This window comes from Martes martes, assembly GCF_963455335.1.
Source record: "Martes martes genome assembly, chromosome: 18".
Taxonomy (NCBI): domain Eukaryota; kingdom Metazoa; phylum Chordata; class Mammalia; order Carnivora; family Mustelidae; genus Martes; species Martes martes.
The window spans coordinates 26495346-26520742 of record NC_137906.1 but is presented as its reverse complement, the minus strand read 5'-3'; the positions used below and the strand labels follow the sequence as shown (position 1 = coordinate 26520742).

The following is a 25397-nucleotide window of genomic DNA, read 5'->3' as shown; positions in this document are numbered from 1 at the left end:
TCAAGACGTTTGTGTAATAATTGGAAAGAGATAATAAGGGCTTTTTCCCCAGGCAAAGTCGAAGTATAGGGGTGGCTGAGAGGTTATCAAGGCATGGGCAGGAATTGGTTGATACTGGGACAGAGGGGGAGCAGGTGAATTCTTCCTTCAGGCAGGGCTGAGGAACAACAGAAAACCCAAAGGCTGAATTCTTCCCAGCAGCCATCCTTCCCTCTCTGGCTATTGGGAGCCTCTAGTGACTGTCTGCCAGCTGTAGGCCAGAGAGGTCATTAAACTGCTTCAATTTTGAGACATGGAGGAGAACTCTAGGCTCTTCTGAACTGTAAGGGGCTTTAGGGTCATGGTTTTTTTTTTTTTTTTTAAGGGACTCCAACCCCAGTTTGGGTTTCTCAACAACTGACTGAGCATTAGCAACATAGGGAAACTTTGAATACTTTTAAATACCCGGGCCTCAGACCAATTACATCAGAATGTCTGGGGTGAGACCCAGGCACTAATAGGCTTCAGACGCAGCCCAGGTGATTCTTAAACACAACCAGGGTGGAGAACCAGCAGCAACCAGTGGGTAAAACTCTGATGTATCCATCATTCCCTGGAGGGGCTTGTTGAAAACACGAACTGGCTGGGCTCCACTGCTGCTGATTCTTTAGGTGTGGGTGGAGCTGTGGATTTGCACTTCTAACAGCTTCCCAGTGATGCTGGGAACGTTGCTGCTCTCCCTGACCCTGCCTAGAGCACCATCTCACCCCTGAGGTTTTCCCGCATACCTCCCTGTCTGGACCCAGAGCAGCTCTGTACTGAGCTGTTCCCATCGGGTGGAGCAGACCGCCTCCCAGCTCTGATGAGGCTGATAGCTTAAAATTGAATGTGGAAACTGACAAGGGCTACAAGTCGGGAATCTGCCATCCCCACTCAGTTGCTAAACTTTCCCATCCGGATCACATCATGAATCAGCAGGATCCTGGGAAAGCACCTGCAGAGGTGTAGAGCATCCTTGGCTCTGAAGGACCATTGTCAATAGATCAACAGGATCTAGAGGCACACAGGGTATTCACGGTGGTTCCTCAGACAGCTTTCATATGTATATGGAACAAAAAATGGTGTATACACTCAAAACAATTCTTTTTCTTTTTTTTTTTAAGATTTTATTTATTTGACACAGAGAGATCACAAGTAGGCAGAGAGGCAGGCAGAGAGAGAGGGGGAAGCAGGCTCCCTGCTGGGCTTGATCCCAGGACCCTAAGACCATGACCTGAGCCAAAGGCAGAGGCTTCACCCATTGAGCCACCCAGGTGCCCCCACTCAAAACAATTCTTTAAAATTTCCAGTGACCACAGGTTCCAAGTATTAAAAATACTTTTTCTAGTTTGAGTTATTAAGTCATTAGTAATTCACAAAGCCAAATAAATACACTTTAACTTTTGATAATTATTAAAACAGGAAACACGGGAAGGAGACTCTGGTGGACTGATTGCCTCCTTGTTTGCCACCTGGGGATTTTTTACACACTTGCCAATGCCAGGACCAGGAGAGGTAGGAAAGGGGATCAATATAAACCCCACCAACCGCAAGTCCACACTGTCCACAGCTGAGGACTTGGAGAGTGACTCTCTTTGAATAAACCATGACCAAATACCCTTAGAAAGGCCCAGCTTGAGGACTGCTGTGCTAGCCTAGGCTGCTGAAAGGTTTTCAGTCCATGTCCAACAGGAAGTAACTGTGTTGCCCGTGATGGTGTCCCCACCTCAGTCCATGCTTGGGTCTGGTTGGATCAAAACCTGTGCCCTACACACTAACAACACGCTTTCTCCATGTGTGATCAGAGCCCATGTGTGATCAGAGCCCGTGCCCTTACTCAGAAGAACCTTCAGGCATTAAGGTTTGAACCTTCAGGACAAGCACTTGGGACAATAGAAACAAAAACTTTTTAAAAACAAGAGGGTCTTTCTTGGGGGCGCCTGGGTGACTCAGCTGGTTAAGCAACCAACTCTTGATTTCAGCTTAGGTCATGATCTTGGGGTCCTGAGATCAAGCCCTGCTTTGGCTCCGGGCTCAGCACGGAATCTGCTTGAGATTCCCGATTCTCTCTCTCCCTACCTGCACCTCCCCGACTTGCGCAAGCGCATGCTCTCCCTCAAATAAATAAGACCTTAAAAAAATTTTTTTTAAATGAGAGGGTCTTTCTAAAAGGACTCCCCCTCCCCCCATCCTGGGGGACTGGGTTACCCTATTTTTCTAGGGTAGGGGCTTTTCCCTATTGGGACAATTTCCCTTACAAGTTGTGCTGTCCTGTGTTCTGCCAACTTTCCTGTTTGGCCGATGCAGGAAATCCCCCAGATCACATTCTTTTCCAGGCCATGAAAGACTAGAAAAGATTCCCTTCTGACCTTGCATTCACCCCAGTGTTATCCTGAGTTTTTAATTTTGGGTGGGTGGGGGAGCAAGGTGAGTGGTGACAGATTGGACTGAGTCAAGAGCCTGGAATCTGTCATCATCTTCAGTAAAACTTCCTTTCTTCAGTTTCCCTGACCCGCAAAGAACACTTTTGACCTTCTACTGAACTAAATTAAGAATAGCTTGATGGACTTTGAAGGCATTATGCTAAATGAAATAAGTCAGGTAAAGAAAGACAAATACTGTACGATCTCATTTATATGGGGAATCTAAACAAAACAAAACAAAACAAAAAAACCCAAACTCACAGGAAAAGAGATCAGACTTGTGATTACCAGGGACGATATAAACCTCCAGTTACATGATAAATCAGCACTAGGGCTCTCATGTACAACATAATGACTGCAGCTAACACTCCTGAATGATACATAGGAAAGTTGTGAAGAGAGTAGATCCCAAGCGTTCTCATCACAAGATTTTCTTGTTACTGGATCTGTGTGAGATGGGGGTCAGTGAACCCCACTGGAGTAAACGTTTGACCATATATGTAAATCAAACCATCTTGCTATCTGCCTTAAAATTATACAGCGGTGTATGTCGATTATTTTTCAATAAAACTGGGGGACAAAAAGAATAGCCATGAACATTACGTGGTTTTGAAGCTTTCGATTCCATCCTTGGAACACAATGGCCCTGTGTTCTTCCCCAGTGGGTCCGCAGCCCCAGAACCAGAGCGGGTGCTCAGTGAGTTCCGATGTCATGGACCTCCACACATCAGAGTTTGCTGTTTGCAAAATCACAAGTCTGTCTGGGTCTGTAAATTGATTCTGACTTTCTCTTTCATTTCTTTGTAGTGAAATGCAAAATGGAGGACGATGAGGAAATTGCACCTAAGACTCCACCACCTTAACTACTGGGGGATCTTTTCCCTTTGGAGCTTCAAGGACCCTACGTGAGGAAAATGTACAAATTATGCTTCCTCTCTGTTGATTTTTTTTTTTAACAAGATTTGGTACTTGTGAATACAGAACCTTTTCTGCACAAGCTAGGATTTGTTGCAAACATGCTTTACTGCATATAGTTTATCCTAGGAGAGTACGAATCTTAACTTTCTGCATTATCTCCAAATTTTATTCTTTTATCCATTATTATTTCTTCAGTGCTTCCGGTATATTCTTCTACCCCAACCGTCGTTAAAATGTACAACAAACTCTAGATCCAAGAGATGCTGAAGTGTTTTAGTTTCCAGTTTCCCACTTCTGGCTGCCTTGGCAAAGATCAATACTTAAATTCGAGTCCCAAACCTCTGCTGTGGGCTTTAGGTTTATCTGGTGAGTATTCTCTTCGTATTGCCTATGACCACTTGCAGAGGAGACTGACTCTTAACTCTGACTGCAAATCCAACAAGTTGAAGACACCCACACCCAGACAGTAACAGACAAAGGACTTTGGTTGTCAAGCCTCCAGAGTACTATAGAAAGTTCCTCATTGGTGGCTAAGCTAACTTACTACCCTCATTTGTTCTGTGGTTTGCTGTGAACCAGGATTCCCCCGTTCAAAATGCCACAGACTGAGCCTCCAGGCAGATCCAAAAGCCTCATAGTTATTCTGGGTGGTTTTGACAAGCTACCACACATCTTAAGTAAATAGGAAAGCCTTTATTTTTGTGTTAAGAACAGCATTTTGAAAATAAAACCTATCTGCCCATGCTTTACAACCTTTAAATTTGTCATATTTATATACAGTCATTTATGGTACACATTGATTGTCTTGAAGTTTCTTTAACGATTTTTTTTAATAAGTATGCAACAGTCAGCCAGGGGAGGATAAAGGTACATTATAAAACACACATTAATACATTTAATAAATATATATTATCTATCAAAAACGAGCCTTAGCTCTTTATCAATTAATAAAAAGCACCTGCTCAGAACTCTTGTAAGCTGGTGTAATCATTGCATCATTGGATTATAAAAGCCACAACACTCCCCTTCAATTTAGGGTTCAACTCGGCACTGGCCGACCTAGAAGACCACCCAAGTTTACCCTTGTTCGGTGGGCCCTGACGGAGTCTGTGCTGAAAGCACGGGATCCCCACATTCTCCCAGTTTGTCAGTTCTCTGAGCTGATTCCCTCACTCCCCACCCTCCACATCCAGTGGAGGAAACCAGGATAGAATGACCATTTTCTATTAAAAGGGGGGACAAGCGTGGCTCTTATAGTCCCAGAGTGATTTTAATAACCGGACACAGAAAGATTTGTGCTTACAATTAGGTATTTTGATCACAGATGCTCTCCTTCAGGTCATTTTCCTTCGACAAGTGTTGTTTCCATAAACAGAGGCGCCACTGGATTTTGTATTTAAAGTTTGCTCCGTGGGGCCAGCTGGCAGCCAGTCTCTTGGCAAAGAGGTCTCTTTGTACCCTTCAGGTGGAGTCATTAGGAAAATACCTGTTCTCTGCTCTCTGCCCTCCTCCCCACCTTTGCCCCATTGGGAGGGGATCCACCCCACTCTCAACCTTAAAGTCAAAATAAAACAAAATCCAGAAGCGCAATAACGTTATCAGAGAATTAAAAAGAAAGAGGGGAAAAAAGGTCTCATTAAGTGAGGTCTCCCATGGCGCAAAGCTGGTTCTGTTGTTATGTTGATGAAACGTTACTTTCCCCCTTGTAGCCATTTATGCTGTGCTCACCTTACACGCCCGGACCACCAAGAACTGAGAGAGAAAACGATGGGGTGAATTGCTCCCTTCTGCAAGGGGGGAGGGGGGACTCTTGCAGACGGAATCACTGATGGGATCAGAGAGCTCCAAAGGACTCCAGAGAGCGGGGGTAAGCAACCATTTCCTGGCACGAGAATGTGTATTGCTGTCGTTTTTCACCGGACTGGACCGAGGTGTTTGGAGATTTCTGTATTTTCACAATCCTGGGTCTGCATGCAACCACCACCCCCATCCCCACCCCGGGTCCTAGTTTATTTCCCTCCCTCTCCTCCCCAATACTCCCGGTTTCCAGTCCACCAATGACGCTACTCAAGAGAGGATTGGAATCTGATTCTCTAGAAGCAAGCACATGCTCTGGGCAGGGGTGGGCTGTTTCCCAAAGGTCAGGTAGGGGTGGCATTCTGGTGCCATGCTTTTTCTTCCTCATGCGTGGCAACACAAGGAAATGCACTAGCTGGATGGAAAACTTGAAGGAGAGCCACGGAGGGAAGGCCAAATTGGCCTCGTTTACCCCATCGCTCTGCAAGGTTGCAGTGGGGAGGGGGACTGTGGCAAGGACGGGACACAGCAGAGACTAGGGCCTTGAGAAAAATCAGAAGGTTTATTAAAACAGCTCAGACATATTGGCTTATGAAGAGGTCAGTTTCCCACCCCCCAAACACTAACCTTTTTCATTTTCTTTAAAGGTTAAAGGCTTAAGGGTTGTTTTATAGAAAAAGCAATATAATCATTAGAGTATATGCCAAAGGACTCACCCTCATTTATACATTTCATGCCGTCAAGTTAAAACTCTTTGCTTTGTGTCACTGCTAGTGATTATGCTGGCCAAACAGTGCAGAGAACATGGGGCTTTTAATGGCCGAGATGTTGGAAATGCCAAATAACAAAGGAATGACTTGCTTAGGACAGATGGAAACCATGACAGAAACAATGGGCTTTGAAGAGAACCATTTGCATGGAACTTACAGAAAACCAAGTCAAAACATGTCCCACATACCCTCCAAAAGCAGCAAGAACCCCTCGAGTGCTCCAGCCGTCCCTGGAACTTGTACTCCGTCAATGTCTAACACCTGAGAACTCACTGCATGCTAGGTACCAGAGTGTCCCCTCCCCCCTGGGATGCCCTGCCATGTGACATCATCACGGACAATCGCTGTGGCACCTGCCTTCTGGCCTGCCAATGGTGGGGGAGGGCTGTCAGCTGACAGCCCATCTGAGCTTTGGAAATGAACATGGGAATACAACCGGGAAAGGGCTCGGGGTTCGGGGAGCACTGGCAAGAGCAGGAGGAGGGAGAGCTCATCAAGGGAAAGAGACTGCTGCCCCAAGCGGGAATATCGCTCTGGCTCCAAGGAGGGAGGCGGGCGTGCTTTTCTGCCGTAGACCTGCAGCAGGAGGCCCAGAGAGGGAACAGGGGTGGGTCACCACTTTTTAAATGTGACGGTCACTTCACCTCCCAGATAGCCTTCTCTTCGTTGGCACAGGCTGGGGTCCCTCCCCCACTACTGCTGTAAAGCTCATCCCGTGATTTGGCTGGGCCTCACCCCAGGATCACACCCACAACTCCGTTAACTGCTCCTGACCCCCCTGAAATGTGCAAACCAACAGGCAAGCTGGTGGAGAAGTCCCCATTAGTCCTCTCAATGAACCAGTCATCTCAAAAAAGGCCACCTGAGGTCCAGCCCTTGCTGCGGAGGGGCGATGGTGTGGGGACCTCCACAGTCAACCAACACCAGCCCGGCCCACCGACTGTGAATGTGGTTCTGTTCTACCCCCGGAGGATGAAACAGTCTTCCCAGCCACATTTTTGAGTGAGCCTAATACTATTTGCAATTAGCTTTGCTTTAGTTTGCAGGGATTGAGGTTGGTTTGGTATTACGTGTGTGTGTGTGTGTGTGTGTGTGTGTGTGTGTGTGTGTGTGTGGCAGGGGACGGAGGGCAGTCGGTGTTAGCTTTTAGGTTCAGCAGTGTTCACATTTACACAAAATCCCCTTGTGTAGGATTTCTAGATCTCCTGGCCGTGAGGCAGCCTTGTTCGGCTACTGTTACTGATTTCTCCCTCAAGAAAGACACAGCCAGGGAATAAAATCGGTAAGAGAGATTCTTATTCTCTGGAACTTAAAGTCTTTCACCAGAGGTGTCTTCCAGTGTAACTTGGCGGAGCAGTTGGGATCTGGAAACAAGGATAACACACTAAGAACTTTGTGCTTTGCAAAGTCAACATCAGAAACCAATTCGTTAACAATGTGCCCAAGATAAGTTATCTTGCTTTTTTCTAAGGGGCTGAATAACTCCCCAGAAAAGCGGCAACCCGCTGTGTGCGACACGGCTCTGTTCTAGGGAAAGCTGGGTCCCCTTTTCTGTAATCATGCATCCCGAATGAATGTCTCCTCACTCAGAAACCCACTTGGCTTTTCTCTAAGTCCACGGTGTTTTTATACCCACTGGCCTCGAAGAGACTAGGAGGGCTTAAGAGTGACTGATGGGGGTTCTAACATTATTTATTATAACACACAGGCAGAATGCTTTCGAGTCAGGCTTTTTCTTGGCACCCGACAATAAAACAGCCCAAGGGATGGCAGGGGGTTTTCAGAAAGCAAATCTGTGAGTCTGTTTGTCTTTGAGCCTGTTCCAAACCAGTGCAAACCAATGCCTCACATACCATTCAAAAGGCCAGGAAAACCCAAATTCCCTCCAGAGATCAAAGACCATCCCCGACTTACATTAAAAAAAGGAAAAGAAAAGAAAAAAAAAAGCTCAGGTTGAGTTATGGAATTGGCACATGATAGAGGAATGGAAGTCCAATTTACACATGTAAACTGGCTTTATACATTGTTTCTGAGGAAGCATGTAGCTATGTTTGGAAATTAAATGTGGGAATGACAGTGTGTCTTTGGATTGCTGGAGAAACAAAATGATGTAATTGCACGGAGGCAAAATGTAAACAATGACAATTCTGCTGAAGGTCTGTTTGGCATCAGATAGTAAAACCTGTTTTTGTGCTCACAGGGAGAGAAATGATAATTGCTCCGGTTTCTTAAGACATCTTTTAAGGAGTGGAGGTGGGGGAACCCGGTATCCAGCTGAGGCACAGAGATGGGGTGGGGGGACTGACGGGGGTACGCTAGGTTGGATGTCAGCAAAATCTGCCGAGGGGGGGGAAGTTCACAACTCTGGGCTTTTCCTAAAAGTCACCTCCCAGGGAGCAGAGGTGGGCATCTTGTGCAATAATGAAAGCCAGACTCACGGGGTACAAGAGCCCTAAGAAACAGGGACTCTCTCGAAGGAACCCACAGATGGTTCACTAAGTATAGGTGCATCTTCCGTGCATGGAGAACGGGGGTAGAGAGGGGAAGAGAAATGGAAGCACTGCATGCATTCTAGCTGCAAGGGGTGTCCACGTGGGCCAGTGTGTGAGGGCCCGTATGCAGCCTCCACAGAGCAGGATGCCCCCGTCGAAGCTGCCCCCAACACTGATCGCTCTTGGGCCTCCGGCCAAAACATCACCTCTTGATACTTACAGTCCCTCCATTGAGCACAACGGCCATCTCAGTGGGCTGATACACGTTGCTTCTAAACGGAGCGCTCGGTCTGTTTCCCAAGCTGCCGTTGCGAAATCCCGCTGTTCGGAGGGCTGAGGGAGGTAGGAAGCAGCGACACAACACCAAAACAAAAAACAACCCACGATTTTGTTTCCTTCTCCTGCATCAACACCATGCTCCCAGCACACATCCACCACCCCCAACCCCTTGCCACCCCTCCCCATTGTCACAAGCCAGATTCAAAACAAAAGTCACAAAGGGGCTTTGTTCTCTGGCTCTCTTGGAGCATGACCCATCTCAGTGGGGTTGGGAAGTTTGTAGAATCCAGGGAGCAGGCTGCTGGGGTGGGGGGCAGGATGGAGCCTCTACCCCACCCCCTCCAGCCCCTGCAGGCCATGGGGGACATCCCTCAGAGGTCTCCTCTCTCACCACACAGTGTCATTCATGTCAAGTTCAACATCACACCATTCAACACCGGTCACTGTTTCTGGATACACAGAGGAAGACAACCCTAAGAGCGTGGACATCAAGTACATGACAGAGGCTGTCTTCGCAGGAAAGTGACAGGGAAGGAAACACAGGGACTCCAACCCCCTGGGACAGGGCATTTCTAAACAGGAAAAAAGGGACAGCTGTAGCAAAGATGGCAAAATATGTCCGCACTTCTTAACCTGAGAGGTGGGTAAATGGCGTTCCTATTTGCTGTGTACTTTTAGAGACCTAAATTTCCTTTTTTGTAGAGAAAACCCAAACTACACAAGAAGACATGGAGGAAACAAACACATATTGCTAAGTCAAAGAAGCCAGTCTGTAAAAGCTATATACTGTGTGATTCCAACTGTGACATTCTGAAAAGGCAAAAGTACAGAGAATGTCGAAAGACTAATGATTGGGCCGGGGGGTGGGGGGCTGGTGAAGGAACAGGTAGAGCACAGAAATTTTTAGTGCAGTGAAATTATGCTTTATGATACTGTACAAGCAGAAGAGTGAGCTCTAAAATGTAAATTGTGGACTTTAGTTAATAATAATGGATCAATATTGATTCCTCAACAGTAACAAGTGTACCACTAATGCAAGCTGTTAGTAATAGGGGCATGTGGGAACTCCTTGTAATTCCTGCTCAGTTTTTCTGTAAAACTAAAATTGCTCTAAAAAAATAGTCTATTAAAAACCAATGCAGAATGTAGGAGCACTATGAAAACAAAAGTTCATCTCCGTTGTAACACGGACTACATTATTTTCATTCTCGTTGAAGGCACTAATTATGCTTTGCCAAGAAAAACCTCACTTAAAGTCTCCAAAGAGGGGGACTTGGGTGGCTCAGTCAGTTCAGCCTCCAACTCCTGATTTTGGCTCAGGTCATGATCTCAGGGTCAGCTCAGGTCACGATCGCAGGGTCACAGGATTGACCCCCCCCCACCCCCCCCCCCCCCCGCCAGCCCCGAGTGCAGCCCCGCATAGCATCAGGCTCTGCGCTCAGCAGGGAGTCTGCTTTATACCATAATAGGTACTTTCATTATTTCCAATTTACACAGGGCACAGAGAGATTAAGTTACTAGCCCAAGGTCACACAGTTGGAAGGAAGGAGAACCAGCATCCAAAACCCAGGCAGAGAATCTGTGTTCTTAACCATCCCACGATGCTGGCTTCAAATACTGTTTTCAACCATCACACTTACTTAGAAGCAACCTGAATTTAAGCGACATTAGAGAGAGGCAGCTCAGCCCAAGCTGGGCCTAAGAAACTGAGGCACAGTGGGGAACGAATGTCTCTGGCCACAGGTAAACCTCTCTGTCTCTAGCAGCTCCATCCAAGCCTTCAAGCAGCTGGTTATGCATGAGCTGAGCAAGGAGATACCTCTCCCAGGAAGTAGAGAAGGGGGAGCCAGGGAGGGGCACCAGGGGGCAGAGGAAGTAGTTCATGGGCTCTTACTAGTCTCAGTCCCTAGAGAGGGAACGCCAAATAGCACTCTTTCCTTATAATGCACGGACCCCGCCAGCTGTGTTGGGAGAATCTGACCCCAACACATTTTCCTCAAAGAAACAAAGGCTCGACTCTACCAGCCATCTGTGGGTGCCTTGGCCCCAAGTGTTGCTATGACCACCTTCTACCCTGGCCTGAGGTCAGCATGTGACTTCAATCTGGCCAATTAGGTCCAATCAGAGCCAACTCTGGGATTTTTGCTCAAGCTTGCTGGGAAACGATCCTCTTTTCCACTGGGACTCTGTCTAGGCCTAGAGTTGTGGGCTGCCCTGATACTAACAGGGCCAAGAGATGGAGAATGATCAAATCTAGTCATCACCCGAGCCTCCTTGATCTAACCAGTACATTTGTTCCTTCTTGTGTTTTGTTTTGGTTTAAGCCAGTTCAAATCAGATTTTTTTATCACTTGCCACTGCTAGTGTCCCACCTAACACAGCTGTGAAAGGCAAGCAGGGCTCATAAGAGCTTCCCTACAGGAATCTAAGTTTATGGGTTGATTGCCAGCCTACTCCTATTCAGACCCTGCCGGTGAGGCTACCTGGGCCCTCCCTCAAAGCTGACTCAGGGCCACGCACCAGAAAGCTAAGAGTCCAAGTTTAAATAGCCCTCGGTCCTAAGGAGATCTGAGAGCCCAAATCCCCTAAAAGAAAGAACACTTTTTTCTTTATTGCTCCTTTGAAAGGTGAACATTTAACATGCCTCATTAACGCTTTCCAAGATGTGATCTGAGGTGCTACATCCTTTGGTGCATTTTCAACTTTCATCACATACCTCATGCCTTGCTGATACTTATTAATAAGCAGGAGGCTGATAAAGTGCTCTATATACCTGGGATCTCATTCGGGGGAAGGAAACCTGGACGCAGAGGACACTGAGGCTTGACTGAGCCACAGGCCACCTGGGGAATGCCCTTCCCATCTCTTGAAGACGTCAAGATTGACTCTCAAGGGAAGAGAGCCCAAAAGGCTGGCTGGCTAAAGTGCAAACGAAAGGCGGCCAACTGTAACTCCTGGGCAAGGCCCCTAGTGGGACCTGGTTCCCGAAAATACAGGCTGGCTGAGGTCAGCACCAAAGATGACAACAGTTGTTCTCACAGTGGCAAGGGAACACGCCCAGAGGTTCCCCAGCCAGCAAAGCAAGGGTTTCTAGAACAAGGGCAATCCTAGCCAGCATTCCAATTTAGCTCATGTGAGCTTTCTGACGGAATTGGCTTTGCCTGGGGCCCACCCAGGCTTTGCCTGGTCCCGTGTGAATTTTGGTGGACACACATTTGGGATGATCCAAAACAGGGCTATGAAAACAAAGTCTGATAACATCCAAGGTGAGTGAAGAAGTGGGGCTCTCATACAGTTACTGGGGGGGGGGGGCAGAAAATTAGTTTAACTTTCAGGGGGCCATCTGGCAGTATATATCAAGATTTAAAGGTACAGACTCTTTTATGCATGTCTAGAAGGTGGTGGGGTTTTTTTGGTTTTTTTTGGTCTTGCAAGAAGTTAATTGATCAAGGGCACAAAGATCAATGTTCCCTGCAATATTACTTATATGGAAAGCCAGAAACAAGTGGGATATCCACCAGCTGAGGATCAGACAAATAACTTACTGTGCCCAAGGAAAGTTCCGCATCATGGAAAGGATACTAGAGCTCTGCAGTCACTGACCTGGAAAGGCCTCCATCCATGATACAATATTGACTTAAGCAAACACACCACAGAACACCACTTAGATCAGTGGTTACATCTTCAAATCCTTTGGAAAGCTTAAGACACCTAAACCCAAACAGACAGAACGAGGGGGCGGGCACATTTTTTTTTAGCCGCCCAAGTGTACAGCTAGGTTAAGAACCTGTCTACGGGACTGGGGTGTGTGTGTGTAAAAGAGGGAGGAAGAGAGGGAGGGAAGGAGAGAGACTGTGTGCTCACTGAGAGATGTCTGGTAAGATGGGAGCAAACAGCAGTAGCTGCCTTTGGATAATGGGAGTTTGAGCAATTTTTGTTATTTTTACTTCCTGAAACTTCCAGATGATTATTCTAGTTTTTGCCACCAAAATGGAATGATCAAACTGATTTTATTTTGGAAAAGAAAGAGGGGACAGAAAGACGACTTCCTTGGCTTTGGAATGTGTCAGAATGTGAAATAGATGGGGGTGGGGAGCACCTCTAGGACCCCCCATCACCCAGTGTGCCAGCCCTGGTACTGCTGGTTCTCACCTGGGTCCCAAATAACTTTGCTCTCTGGATCTTATGTGGATAGGAAGGACTGGCTGCATTTTCACAAGAAAAAAAATGCATGTAGTGGAAAACCAACTCCCCCTCTCCCTGCTCTTAGAGTGTGAGCTTAAACGCGTTGCCTGACAGCCCTGGAACTCAGTTTCCCGCTCTGTAAAATGGGACTGATAAACCCTGCTTCCTCAAGCCACAAAGCCGTCCTGGTAAACCAGCCAGTGAGCTCAGGATTACAAAAGTGCTTTGAAGAGAGATGAGTAATTCTGTGGTAGACTAATCAAGCACTGGGGCTCTGGAACCTGCCTGCATGGGCTCAGACCCTAGCCCTCCCTGCCTCTTAGGCAAGACGCATGGCCCTTCTGTGTCTCAGTTTTCTGTCGGCAAAATGGACTTCAATGGGTTATCGTAGGGATCAAATGAGATTAGCCACTAAAATGCCCAGAATGGTAACTGGTCCACGGTAAGCACCTACTAAAGATTAGCCATCCTTACTCTTGAAGACCCTAATACTTGGGTCGTTCTAGCATTCCCGTTTCACTGCAAGTAAACTAAACCTTCAGGTTCAATACCACTGATTCTTAGCCTTCTGGGGGCTTTGAGAATCTGACATAGTGATAGACAAAAATCCCCCAATGAATGTACAAAGGTGCACATTCATTCCAGAAGCTGCCACTACCTCTCAGGTCCAAGGGGAGTCTATGGGTCTCATAAAAAGGATCCTGTTCCGGGGGCAGCCGGGAAGGGGTGGCTCCACCAGACCCCGGGAACGAGCTGGGCTCCTGACCTCTACTCAGGACACCTTCTCTGGAGGGCCTTTGCGGCTCCCAGTGATGATCCCCATCCTGACCCCCACCTTGTCCTGGCAACAAGAGCCAACACTCATTCCTGCTAAATCCTTTGACAAACATGGGCTTGCTGGCCTGGGGCTTCCTACTAAGACTAAAACAGCTCCGTTAAAGACCACACCAGGGTTTCTAGCCCTATCCGCAGGTGGAGCCGTTGGCGTTCCCTCCTGTGGGTCTGATCCAGTACAGAGGAAGGTGGGCAGTTGGGGAGGGTTCTGGGTGACCTTCGAGGATCTGATGGCTGAACGTGCTTACCCCTGCCTGCAGGGGACAGGCAGGATGCACTCAGCAGTCACCCCACAAGCTTGACTCTGCAGTCATGACCCGCCAGGGAACACTGCCCAGCTGCCTGGGTGAGCAGCACTGCAAAGGGGACCTTGGCCATCTGGAATGAGCCACCTCCCAGCTATATGTCTTTGGCAAGGTACGGAACCTCTCAGAGTCTCCATTTATTCATCTGTAAGATGGGATAATAATAGGACGGCCTCACTGGGTGCAGCAAGGGAGGTCAGGGACTTAGAATAGCACCTGGCACGCAGTTAATGCTCAGTAAGCAATGACTGTACTAAGTAATCGGCACCACACGGCTACGGCTGCTGCTGTTCATGTAGTCATTATTATTATCATTATAGCACCTGATCAATCCTCAGGCAACTGAGAAAAGGCAATTTTATTGAATCTCAAGTGCTGGAAACCTACCCGACTCACTTGAAGGAACGACTCAACAGATACTTCAGAGACATTCACCATGGGGGCTCCGAGTGCCTGCACCACATCCTCCACGCTCAGCTCTGAACCCCACTGCAGGGGTGATGCATGGGCCTGGGGACCCAGACAGCCTCCACCTCTTGTGCCCGCAAACCTCTCAGAAGCCAGCAGTACTTATTTGGCCAGAGTAATGGGGATAGTGGCAATGAGAGTGGGAGACAGAGGACATACGTGACAAGGGGCGACAGAGGACTTGATGGCGAATGCTGCAGGCTCCTGATTTGGAAGGTTAAGTCTGAGGCTCGTTCTACATGCACTCCTGTCAGGACTGAGCCCCAGCTGCCCACATCAGTAACCGGCTCATTGTCTGGTTGTTTCTGTCTTCCTGGTCTGGTTATCCCTCCCCTCTCCCTTGCAGGAAACACCTCCTGGGGAGGGCAGCTGCACCCAAGTCTCAGGCTCTGCTTTCAGGGGAACCCAGCCAAGACACACATCCAGGATGCCAGGTCCTGGGGGAGACTCTCAGGATGCTACTTCTCACAACAGCTCTAGAGGTACATTCTCTCATTAGTCTATTTTACAGATGGGAAAAACTGATGCTCAGGAAGGTAAAGCAATTTGCTCAAAGCCACACATCTAGGAAGTACAGAGGGCAGGACTTGAATCCGGGCATCTGACTCCAGGGACCCATTCATTGAATGCTGGAGGTGGGGAGGAGACACAAGTAATTGTCCCCAGTATCCCCTCACCCATCTAGCTCCTGGACTACAAGCTCAAACACTTCCAGGTAGCCAGGGAATTAATGTTAATATGTTCTAGCAGCTGAGTTCTAGCAATAGGGAGTGGTGGGGAGTATGGTAAACACAAAATGAATCCCCATCTAAAGGAACAGCCACTTGGGCTGCTTTCATAATTTAGCTATCGTAAATAACAATTTACAATATTTGTTTACAATAGCTAAATTATGAAACCCCTGCAGTAATCACAGGGTTGTATATATCCCTTTGAATTAGTGTTCATTTTCTTTGGGTAAATAGCCAGGAGTGCAATCCAATTACTGGATCATAGGGTAGCTCTATTTTTAATTTTTTAAAAAAGATCTTATTTATTTGAGAGGGAGCAGGGACAGGCGCAGAGGGAGAAGGAGAAGCAGACTCCCGGCTGAGCAAGGAGCCCCACTCGGGACTCGATCCTAGGATCCTGACATCAGAGCCCAAGCTGAAGGCAGATACTCAACCGACTGAGCCACCCAGGCATTTCTATTTTTAATTTTTTGAGGAACCTCCATACTGTCTTCTGCAGTGGCAGCTCAAATGTCCATCAACAGATGAATGGATAAAGATGCGGTTTATATTTATATCTATATCTATCTATCTATATAATGGAATATTATTCAGCCATGAAAAAGAATAAAGAACAGTCGTAGAAAGACAAATACCATTTTAGTCATATATGGAATTTAAGAAACAAAAACAAAGAAACAAAGGTGCGGAGTGGGGGGGTGGGAGACCAACCAAAAAAGAGGTTCTTAACTATAGAGAACAGATGTTACCGGAGAGGAGGTTGGGGGTTGGGGGGTTGGGTGAAACAGGTGAAGGGGATCAAGAGTCCAACTGCCCTGATGAGCGGTGAGTAATGTATGGAGCTGCTGAATCACTACACTGTACCCCCGAAACTAAGACAACACTGTGTTAACTACCTTGGAATTAAAATGAAAACAAAGGAGCAGCCCCGACTCCTGAGAGGTAGAACATTCCAGCACACACTGGTTCAGATCAGCTCCAGAAATCTTTGCCAGGTGGGAATGCCAAGCCAGCATTGCCAGAGCTGACTTTTCAGAAGAGGTGAGAAACCCAGATTTTGGTATTAATTTCTTTGGCAACGGACAGGGGAAAAAGTGCTAAATAAGAACCCATCCCTGGGCCAGTTAAAGTACCGGGCCCAATGTCTGTGGCTCCCATCTGCCAGGACTGGCCCCGGGACCACCCATCCCCACTAGGGAGGAAGGAGGGAGTCCTTTTGGGGGAAACGGGCCCAGAGCCTCACCCCGAGGCACGGCGACCCCTTTACCTGCATTGTGTTCATCCATCGAGAAGGCCTTGTTTTCCATGTAGGTGCGTGGCAGCTGCACGTCCTCCTCGAACGCCGTCTCCCGCATCCGTGGCTGCGAGGTGTCGAAGTAGTTGGGCGTGTTCTCCTGTGGAGCTGGCAGGATGGCGCAGTGGATCTCCGGGATGGCGTGGAAGATGACAAAGACCCAGCCGCTGGCCACCAGGGTGATGGCCAGGGTGGGGTCGCCCCAGGCGTCTCCCCGCCGCAGCTCGGCGTTGCCAAACAGGTACATGGTCATCCAGGCCACCCAGATGAGCACGGACAGGAAGGCTGTGACCAGGATGCAGGCCCCGTTCTGCTTCCACTTCTTGAACTTGCCGCACAGCGTGAAGAGCGCCAGCCCCAGGGCGGCCACGAGCAGCACCATGTCGTAGATGAGGGCCATTACGAAGTCCATGGGCTCGTAGGCGCAGGCCGGCTTGGCGTCGCGCAGCACGGTCAGCACTAGCCACTCGATGGCGATGATGGCCTGCACCAGCATCAGACACAGCGCCACGCCCACCAGCTGCCAGCCCGAGGGGCTCTTGCCGTGGCGCACCAGCCTCCGCACGCGCCACGCCTGGCTCAGCAGGCAGGAGAAGCAGAGCGCAAAGAGGACACCCCAGAGGAACCGGCGGACCGAGCAGATGGTCTCGTCCTCCCGGATGATGAAGGCGAAGGTCAGCCCGAAGAGGCCCAGGGTCCCCAGAAGGAAGAGGAAGTGGAGGCCCACGGGGTCCTTCTTCTCCTTGTCCTTGATAAATGGCAGCCGCACCAACAGGATGAGCATCAGGAGCAGCGTGATCAGGGCGCCTGCCCCAGCCACCGCCTCCACCACGATGCCCCAGATGGTGTCCAGGTCGCACAGGGACACGTACTGAGGGAGGAGATCCAGTCCACAGCCCCGGGAAGTGCTGGCGTTCTCAGAAGCCCCGGAGGCAATCACGAAGAGCAAGAGGAAGGCGAGCACCTGGTGGGTTTTCATCTTTCTCTCTGACACCGGAAAGGTTCCAGAACATTAAGGACGGGGCAGATGTTTGGGGGGGAGAAAAAGACCAGTTCACTGTAAGATTCCCACTTTCCTGACTTACTTTAAGACCCACCTCATTTCCAACCTGCTGGCCCATGAGGCACCTTTGACAGGTCAGAAAAAGGCACCCCTTTCTTCAGACAGCACAGCCCCTGGTTGGGGGTGGGGAAGGTACAGGACCCTGATTTAAGCTCCCATCTGCGGCCCTGATCTGGCACAGTGAACAATCATGAATCGTCATCGCTAGCGGCTGGAGAAGAGGGTGAGAGAGAGATTCACTCTCTCTGTATACTCTTTTGTATTCTTTGATTTTTATATTCTGTGCTACGTCTGACCTCTTCAAAAATAAGGGAATGAAAACAAAACTTTGAAGAGACAGCCATGAGACCAGCGCTGTGCTGAGAATGGTATGCACTGCCTCTTTTCAGTCTCTCAATGGTAACGGCTTAATATTTACCCATGACTCACTCTAAGCCAGGCACTGAGCACATCCAGTCCTTACACTGGTGACAAAACAGGGTCTCCAGGAGGTTAGGACACTTGCCCAAGGTCATACCACCCAGCTCCTAGAAGCATGCCCTCATTTCAAACAGTGTATCCAGAATGAACTACCGTCCTGGTTTCCACCTTTACCTCACCCCTCCTACCTCCCCCAAAGATCTCCAAAGAACCCACCCTCACTGCACTCCCAGGGTGCCTGCAGGATCCCCCTCGGCACTCTTTTGGGTCCCCATGAAAGCTGAACTCCACACAGCAGCCATGGCAAATGGCCTTAACCCAATTCCCATCTTGTCTCTCCTGCTTCCTCTTCTTAAACGCTCCCAACCCATGGCTTGGAAAATGCTCCTCACCCCCACCTAATGTTGCCCTTTCAGACCTCGGCCAAGGTCACAGTGCCATTCCTCTTCACCAGAGCCTCTTGTTCTAGTTCCTTCTTTGCTCCAATAGTCTCTTTCTTTTCTCCCCCACCTTGTCTGTTCACTTTGTCTCTCCCTTTTCCGTCTTCTTGCTCTCTTCCCTGTCTTTCTCCACTGCAAGGTGCAGGAGGACAGGGACACTGTCTGTTCATCAGGGTAGACCAGGGCTTCTCAACCTTGGTATCATTGACATTTCGGGTCTGACTGCTCTTGGCTGTGCGGGCTGTGCTCTGTGCTATAGGATATGCAGCAGTACCCATGGCCTCTATCCACTAGATGCCTGTAGCACACCTACCCCCCAACCCAAAAATCTTTTGACATTGCCAAATGTCCCCTGTGGGGGTGGGCACGCAAAATCGCCAGGATGACCCCACTGGTGTGGACTCAAGCACTAGCACCCAGTGCTGGCACAAAGGTGATGCTTAGTGGATGTTGAATGAATGAGAGGCTCCTTCACCGGGACTCTTTCCTCTGCCCCACCCGCCACCAGCTCTTGCTTCTGAACGGAGCGTGGCCTACAGAAAGCTCCAGCCTACACAGCTTTGCTCTGAGCCCGTCTCCAGGCAGCTCAGGCTGGACCCACTGCCTTCGCTGCCCCATGTGTGAGGTCATAACCAGCTGGATCCAGGCAGCTCCCGCTCCTCCCTGGGGCTTCCTTAAGTAAATGCAGTATCGACCACCTCTCTCTCCCCCTCTCTGCTTCTTTCAGGGATTCCATGAGCAGCTCTGATCCTGCCTTGGCTATGAAGCCATTGATTGGGATAAATTATTGATGCCGCCAAATGAGAAGGGGTCTGGTGCTACAGGGATCGTCACCTTTGCCTCTTGATACGAGAAGGCAGGTTCAGGGCAGAAGGCATCTGGCAAGAGATGCTTCTAAAACATGCATCCCAGCATTGCATGCAAGCAAATTTGGGGTGAGGATGCACCCCAGATGTGGCAGTCAGACTCATGTTCCAGCCACTATTCATCCAGCCAATAAACTTGCCTTTTTTTTTTTTTTTTAGATTAAGCCAGTTTGAGCTGGGTTTGTGTTGCTCGCCAACAAGGAAGTTCTATGATTCCTCCCACATCATGTGGCCCCCTTCTTCCAGGAAGTCCTACCTACCCAATGTCTAGGCATGTGGATGCTACCAATGGCAGCCAGGAGCTTTAGTGGGATCCACTTGTCTCTCATGGATCATTATCATGATGCCCAGGAGGTGTCTAGGATGATCAGGAGGTGTCTAGGAGGTGTCTAGGATGCCCAGGAGGTGTCTAGGATGATAAGGAGAGCTTCTCACAGCCCCACAGGATGAAGTGGACCCTGGCTCATCTATGATTTCTGGGGAGATTCAGAATTGCCCTCCAGAGTTTTCTGCTACTGCCAGAGTGACAATGACAATAACTAACTTAGAGCGCTCACCACACTGCAGGCACACCTTCACACACGGCACACATACGAATGCCTTATAATCTGCACAATGACACTATGAGCCCGGTACTACTACTATCTCTGTTTTATAGGAAGTAAAACATGGAGGTCAGCTGGCTTGTTGGAGGTCACACAGCTAGAAAGTGGTGGAGTGAGGCGGCTAACAATTGTACTATTGTTACTTGGGCTCTTACCACAGACCAGGGCTCTAGAAATGTCACCTGGTGAGTGAACCCTTGCTGGCCAGTCTCTCCTGCTCTCCCCCCCATTATACTCTACACCAGTCCTGATTTTGTCTTTGTAGCATGTGTCACAATTTTCAAATATTTTATTACCTTTGGGTTCACTCCCTGCTCTCCCATGTCCAGGACTGTGTCTGTCTTGTTCTGCACTGACCTGCTAGCACCTGCCGCATGGTTCAACAGCCCAGCTGCCGAACCAATGAATTGGTAAGCGTAGTCTCAACCCTCATGTTACTCCTGAAGGACAGGTGTTCTCATTGCTCTCTTACAGAGGAAAGAACTGACGGCCTGAAAGGTTCAAGTCAGAGTCTGATCCTCAGATGGCCAACAGCAGCCGAGTCACCAGGGAGCTCGCTGGAAATGCAGACTCTCGGGGGGTTGGGCCTAGCCCCCTCCGTTTCAACAAGCCCGCCAGGCAAGCTCCAAATGCGCTCAGACCCTTGGGCACACAGAAGTGTGAGAAGCTCGGACCTGTGCAGCCAGGGAAGCCAGGAGCCATGGCCCCAGTACACTCTGCCTCGCCAACTCTGCCAGGGACCAAGCAGGTGGCTCCCACTTGTCAGGTAAGCCCCAGCCTCCGCATCAGCCCCTTGGTGCTTCCTCCCACCAACAGAGCAGTTCTCCAGGAATCCCAAAGGGAACAATGCCAGATTAGAGGTTTCAAGTCAGCCGCAGGCAAGGCTGATCGGCATGGGATAAATATATGGCAACAAACCCAGGAGATGTAGGCGTGCGGCTCCTCAAAAGGAGGAATGAGCAAATGTGAACGAATGCACAAGCCTCGGCTCACATACTAATTACCTTTGCTGCCAGGCAGGCTCCCAGAAATGTGACTCATTCAGAGGCTCTTAAATATACTATCTCTGTCTCTGTCTCTCTCTCTCTCTCTCTGTCCACAACCCCCACCCGCAGAGGGGCCAGAAGCCTCCGGCAGGTGGTGAAGCTGCACGCTGCATTTCTCCACAAGCTGGGGCCTGCAGAGGCTGGGAAGAATGCAGGCAAGATTCCTTGTGAGAGGACAGTGCTGCCTGCCTGAAGGCTACAGGCCGGGCTAGCCCTCCCAGCCCAGCTCCTTACAGATCTTCCGGTTTCAAGTTCTGCCCCTGCCACCTGCTAGTACCCTGTGACCCTGGACAAACTGATTTAACCTTTCTTGCCTCAGGTTCCTCCTCTGCAAACTGGGGGTGTGTTCACAGTACCCATCCTGTGGGATCGTTGTGCTTCAAATAATGAGGTTTTAGGACAGTAGTTGACACAGGGTAAGCACTTACATAAACTGTCTGTTAAGTAAATAGAAATGATTGGCAACTTATTCCCTCGTCAGAGGTTATGAACTTTGCTGACTGCTTTTCCAGGAGGAGCAGTTGCCATGGAGATGGGGTGGGAAGGGGGCTCACCCAGGTGTTTGTCCGCTATTGGTTTTCAGCCTCCCCCAGCACGCCAGGCAAAGAGGATCCCTGAGGTGGTGTGAATGGGAGATGCCTTTGGTGGGAGTCTGCCCTGGGAACCTCTAAACTCACCTGATGCCCAAACCAGGAGCTCTAAGTGGAGGCCTCACTGTGGAGGTGGTTTTCCCACGGGAAACCCAGGCCAACCTAGGAGCCCTCACACAGGGTCTCCTGTCAAGAAGTCAGGGTGAGGACCCCCAGAAACCAGACACTGGCCATTCTCTTGGGAACTAGTGTCCCCATCTACCCACTACCCACATGCAGAGATACAAGATATGCGGAGGGGGATGCTAGAACATGGAAGGGAAAGAAAAAAATGAGCAGGCGGGGAGGGGGCCTTCCTACGTCTGGGCATAGTCAATAGTTTGGTATAGATGAATGCCTGGCACAGAATTTACACTTTCATCAGTCTCCTCTAGAGTGAAGGACTTCAGTGGGAGTGAAGCCAGACCTAACTATGTGACATGGGGCATTACTTAACCTCTCTGACCCTCAGTCTCTTCCTCTACAAGAGACAAAGATAGGCCGCCTTCACAAAGCCAGTGAGAAAAGTACATGAAAAATACTCCGCAAGGTGCTTGTCCCACAGGGAATACAGGATCTCTGCTTATTAAAAAGACAATCATGATTCCATCGTCCTTCCTCTTGGGAAAATGAGAGGTGGGACCGCTTTGCCAGGGGCTTACTGGAATTCCCAGGCCAAGCTGGGACTAGAACTCTTTTCCCCCAACTCCTGACCTGAGGCCTTTCCACTGCACCTCTGGTTTGAGGCCTCACCCCATGTCTGGCAGAAGGCCAGGATGAGGCTGTGGAGCCAGTCTCCCCACACACCCCAGCATCACACTCTGTCCCAGCCCACTCCCGTTAGAGCCAATGGTGCATTTCCTGCTCTGCAAGATTAAACTGTTACAAGGTTTCCTGACATTAAGCTCTTTCCCAGACCCACAATCTCACCCTCTAATATCTTTTCCAAGTTACACCATCTCATAATCTTCATTTCCTAATGCTGCCCAGACCACCAGCCTATTTGGGGGCCCTTGAATTTAATAACCCTCCTGGGTTAGTAAACAGGGTTGCCAGAACACAAGCTCCATGATCCATGAATATGCAAAGCAGCTCCAATCCTGTAAATAAAAGCAATCATTTAAATGCAAATTGCATCCTTGGCTGTCCGTTCAGGGGTGGATGGTTCCTCTTGGGCTGTAATTCCGAGAAGAAAATGTGACTAACTCAGAACCCCTAGGAAGCTCTGCGTGAAGGGCTTATGGGGCCAAGGGCCCTGGGTGGGGGCCACTTAAGGCGGACAAGAACTGCCTCAAAGTGGAGAGTGAATTTTAAAACCTGACCCGCTCCTCAAGTGGGCTCATAGGACAGAGCAGAGTTTAAGCGGTCCCCACAGGCTCCCGGAGCCTCGCCATCCCCAGAGGCAGAATGAAAGGGGAGCTGCTTTCCATCTGTGAGTTGAGGTCAGGGGAGCTTTTAAAAATCAGATCCCTTGGCTTCCCACTCAAAACTCTCCAAGGGTTCACTGGCCCAAGGAGAATAAAACCTGTACTCCTTTCCACAGCCCAAAAGATGGTGGTCTGGCTGGTCCCTACCATCCCCTCTCCCACCCACCCCCTCCACATCTGCCTCCGAGCTCCAGCCACAATGGCCTTTGTTCAGGTCTAAACTCATTCCCACCTCCAAGCTTTTGCATTTGCAGTGCCCTCTGTCTGCACAGCGGCCCCCCAAGGGACCCAAGTGGCCCACCCAGAGGTGGATTCTCCATCTTGCCAGGCTCCACAAAAATGTCACCCCTGAGAACGGTCTTCCCTACATACACAAACCCTCATTGCTTTGATATCCTCCTGTTTTACTTTCCTGGCAGCACTTACCCCAATTAGGAGTTCCCTCTACTTACTATTTATTTACTTATTTAGCTATTTATTTGTTCACCCACCTGGCTAGTGCCCTGAGAGCAGAGGCTTGTCCATTCTCTACTCTGTAGCGTCCCAGCCCCAGTTCTGAAGCTGGTACATTTACTGAAAGAACAAATAAACCAATAAGGGTTTGAAGCTTCTCTTTCTAACAAGACTGCTTGTCTTGCTGCCTGCCCCAAATGGCGACTCCTTTCCCCTTCCATTTTTCTCCTTCTCAACTCAGCTGACCCCTTTTCAGACTTAGAGCAGGGAACAGATAGAAAACCCTTCACTCCACAGCCTAGATACAAAACTGGCCTCGTGGAGGGCTCCCAACCAACAGATGATGATTTGCATTCTATTTACATGCTATTTGCATGCAGCTTCACTCCAAGACTGAATCCACCGAGAGCCCCCACCCCACCGAGGAAACTTCGGAACCAAGGTTCCTTGGCTGAAGTTCCCCGGCTTTTGTGCCAGATCCTTCTCTCACTTTTCCCTCACTTCTCTTGTCTTTTCGAGGACCCCCAGTTCCTCCTGGGCTCCGCTCAAGTGCCCCCCATCCTGGCGCAGTTGGGCAGCCAATGTGGCGCGTGGGCCGGGGCCCCAGAAAGGGACGCCGCTGCCCGCCACACTCCAGGGGCCTTTGTCCGCGCTCCAAGGAGCCGCCCCCTTAGCGAATGGGGGACGAGTGGGGGGCGGGGGGAGGCTGGTTGGGCCTGGGTGTGACAGAGCGAGAGCCAGGGAACGAACTCGCGAGCTGCGCTGGGGCCGTCCTCTGTGGCAAGGTCGGCGCCCGACTCCCCGGATGGCTAGCTAGCTCCCCGGGGCCCAGGCCGGTGCCGACGGTACGGATCCCGGGATGTGCGGAGCTGGGAGCCCGTGTCCCCCAAGGGCAGCGAACGCACAGGACTAGTCCTCAGTCCCAGCCTGGTCGGAATAAGAACGCCAGCCCCCCGCCATTGTATGCAGCCGCCCCCCGTCTGTCCCTCAGCCCCAGGTTTCAGCTCTGCCTCTTTTCCGCCCCCGCAGTGGCCCCCCGCCCCTTGTCCCATAGTGCGCAGGCACCGCCGGTTGCAAGACTGGCCCCCAGCCCCTGCGGCAGGTGCGGCAGGTCACCCCCCAAAGCCCAGTCCTTATAACCGCAGCTCGGTCTGCCCTGTGGTCAGCCCCCACGGGCTGAGCACGCGGCCCCCGGACCTGCCCGCGGCTTCCCTCCCACGACGAGTCACTCGGGTACTGCTGGATTCCCTCACACTACTCCCAGTTGTTCTTTACCTGCGGTCGCCCCCAGACCCTCCTCAGAGACTTGGATCTCCACCTGGTCCGGGAATAGGGCACCCTCTCCTCTCCCACCTCCGGCATAAAGGTCTGCAGCCCTCCCCTCCCCCCGCCCTGCCCTCGGCGGGACTGGGGTTCCCCCCTCTCTGACCCCCATCTTCCTCAGCAGACGAACCCGCCGGGGGGCCTTAGAAGGGCACAAGAAGCACACTCCCCAATTCTCCCGAGTCCGCGGCGGGAAAAGTTTCCGGGGTCCTAGCAGCGCCCTCCACCCCATCCGCGCGGCTCGCACTCACCGACCCCCGCGGCCTCGCAGCGCCGACGCTCCTGCTGGTTCTCGGCCTCAAGTCACATCGCTGCAGCGCGGCCGCGGCCCCCGCCCCGCGCGCGCCCGCCCGCCCGCCGGTCCTGTCTCACTGCATCGCCCTCGCGAACCGCTGCCGCGCGAGGCGCCCCCTGGCCCGGCCCGCGCTGCTGCAGACGCGGCGGCCCCGCCCCTCTAGCCTTCCCCGCCCCCTCCGACCCCGCCCCCCAGGGCATCCAGCTCCGCCCCCGGCCCCTGCCCAGCAGGCCGTTCCTCGCTGAGCCCGGGGTGGATGGCTTTGCCTCTCTCCACTCCACCAGCGCAAGCCCCTAGCTCCTTGCTGGGAGCGCTG

General features: G+C 50.4%; 2 protein-coding genes across 2 annotated transcripts in view; one reads left to right on the top strand and one right to left on the bottom strand.

Annotated features, from left to right (window-relative positions):
* Positions 1 to 3304, top strand: part of IQCK (IQ motif containing K) — a gene marked incomplete at both ends in the record, with an annotated part of 119585 nt that extends 116281 nt beyond the window's left edge. The window contains one exon of the mRNA XM_080830827.1: positions 3249 to 3304. Within this exon, the coding sequence (XP_080686953.1) occupies positions 3249 to 3304 (56 nt within the window). The remainder of the gene's footprint in view (positions 1 to 3248) is intronic.
* A 2392-nt stretch (positions 3305 to 5696) lies between these two features.
* GPRC5B (G protein-coupled receptor class C group 5 member B) lies at positions 5697 to 25189 on the bottom strand. The gene is made up of 4 exons (XM_080830823.1): positions 25038 to 25189; positions 16488 to 17501; positions 8639 to 8751; positions 5697 to 7290 (listed from the first exon to the last, which is right to left on the bottom strand). Exons 2-4 carry the CDS (start codon positions 17491 to 17493, stop codon positions 7246 to 7248), a joined length of 1164 nt encoding a protein of 387 aa, XP_080686949.1. The 5' UTR covers positions 17494 to 17501; positions 25038 to 25189; the 3' UTR covers positions 5697 to 7245.
* Positions 25190 to 25397: the final 208 nt, after the last annotated feature.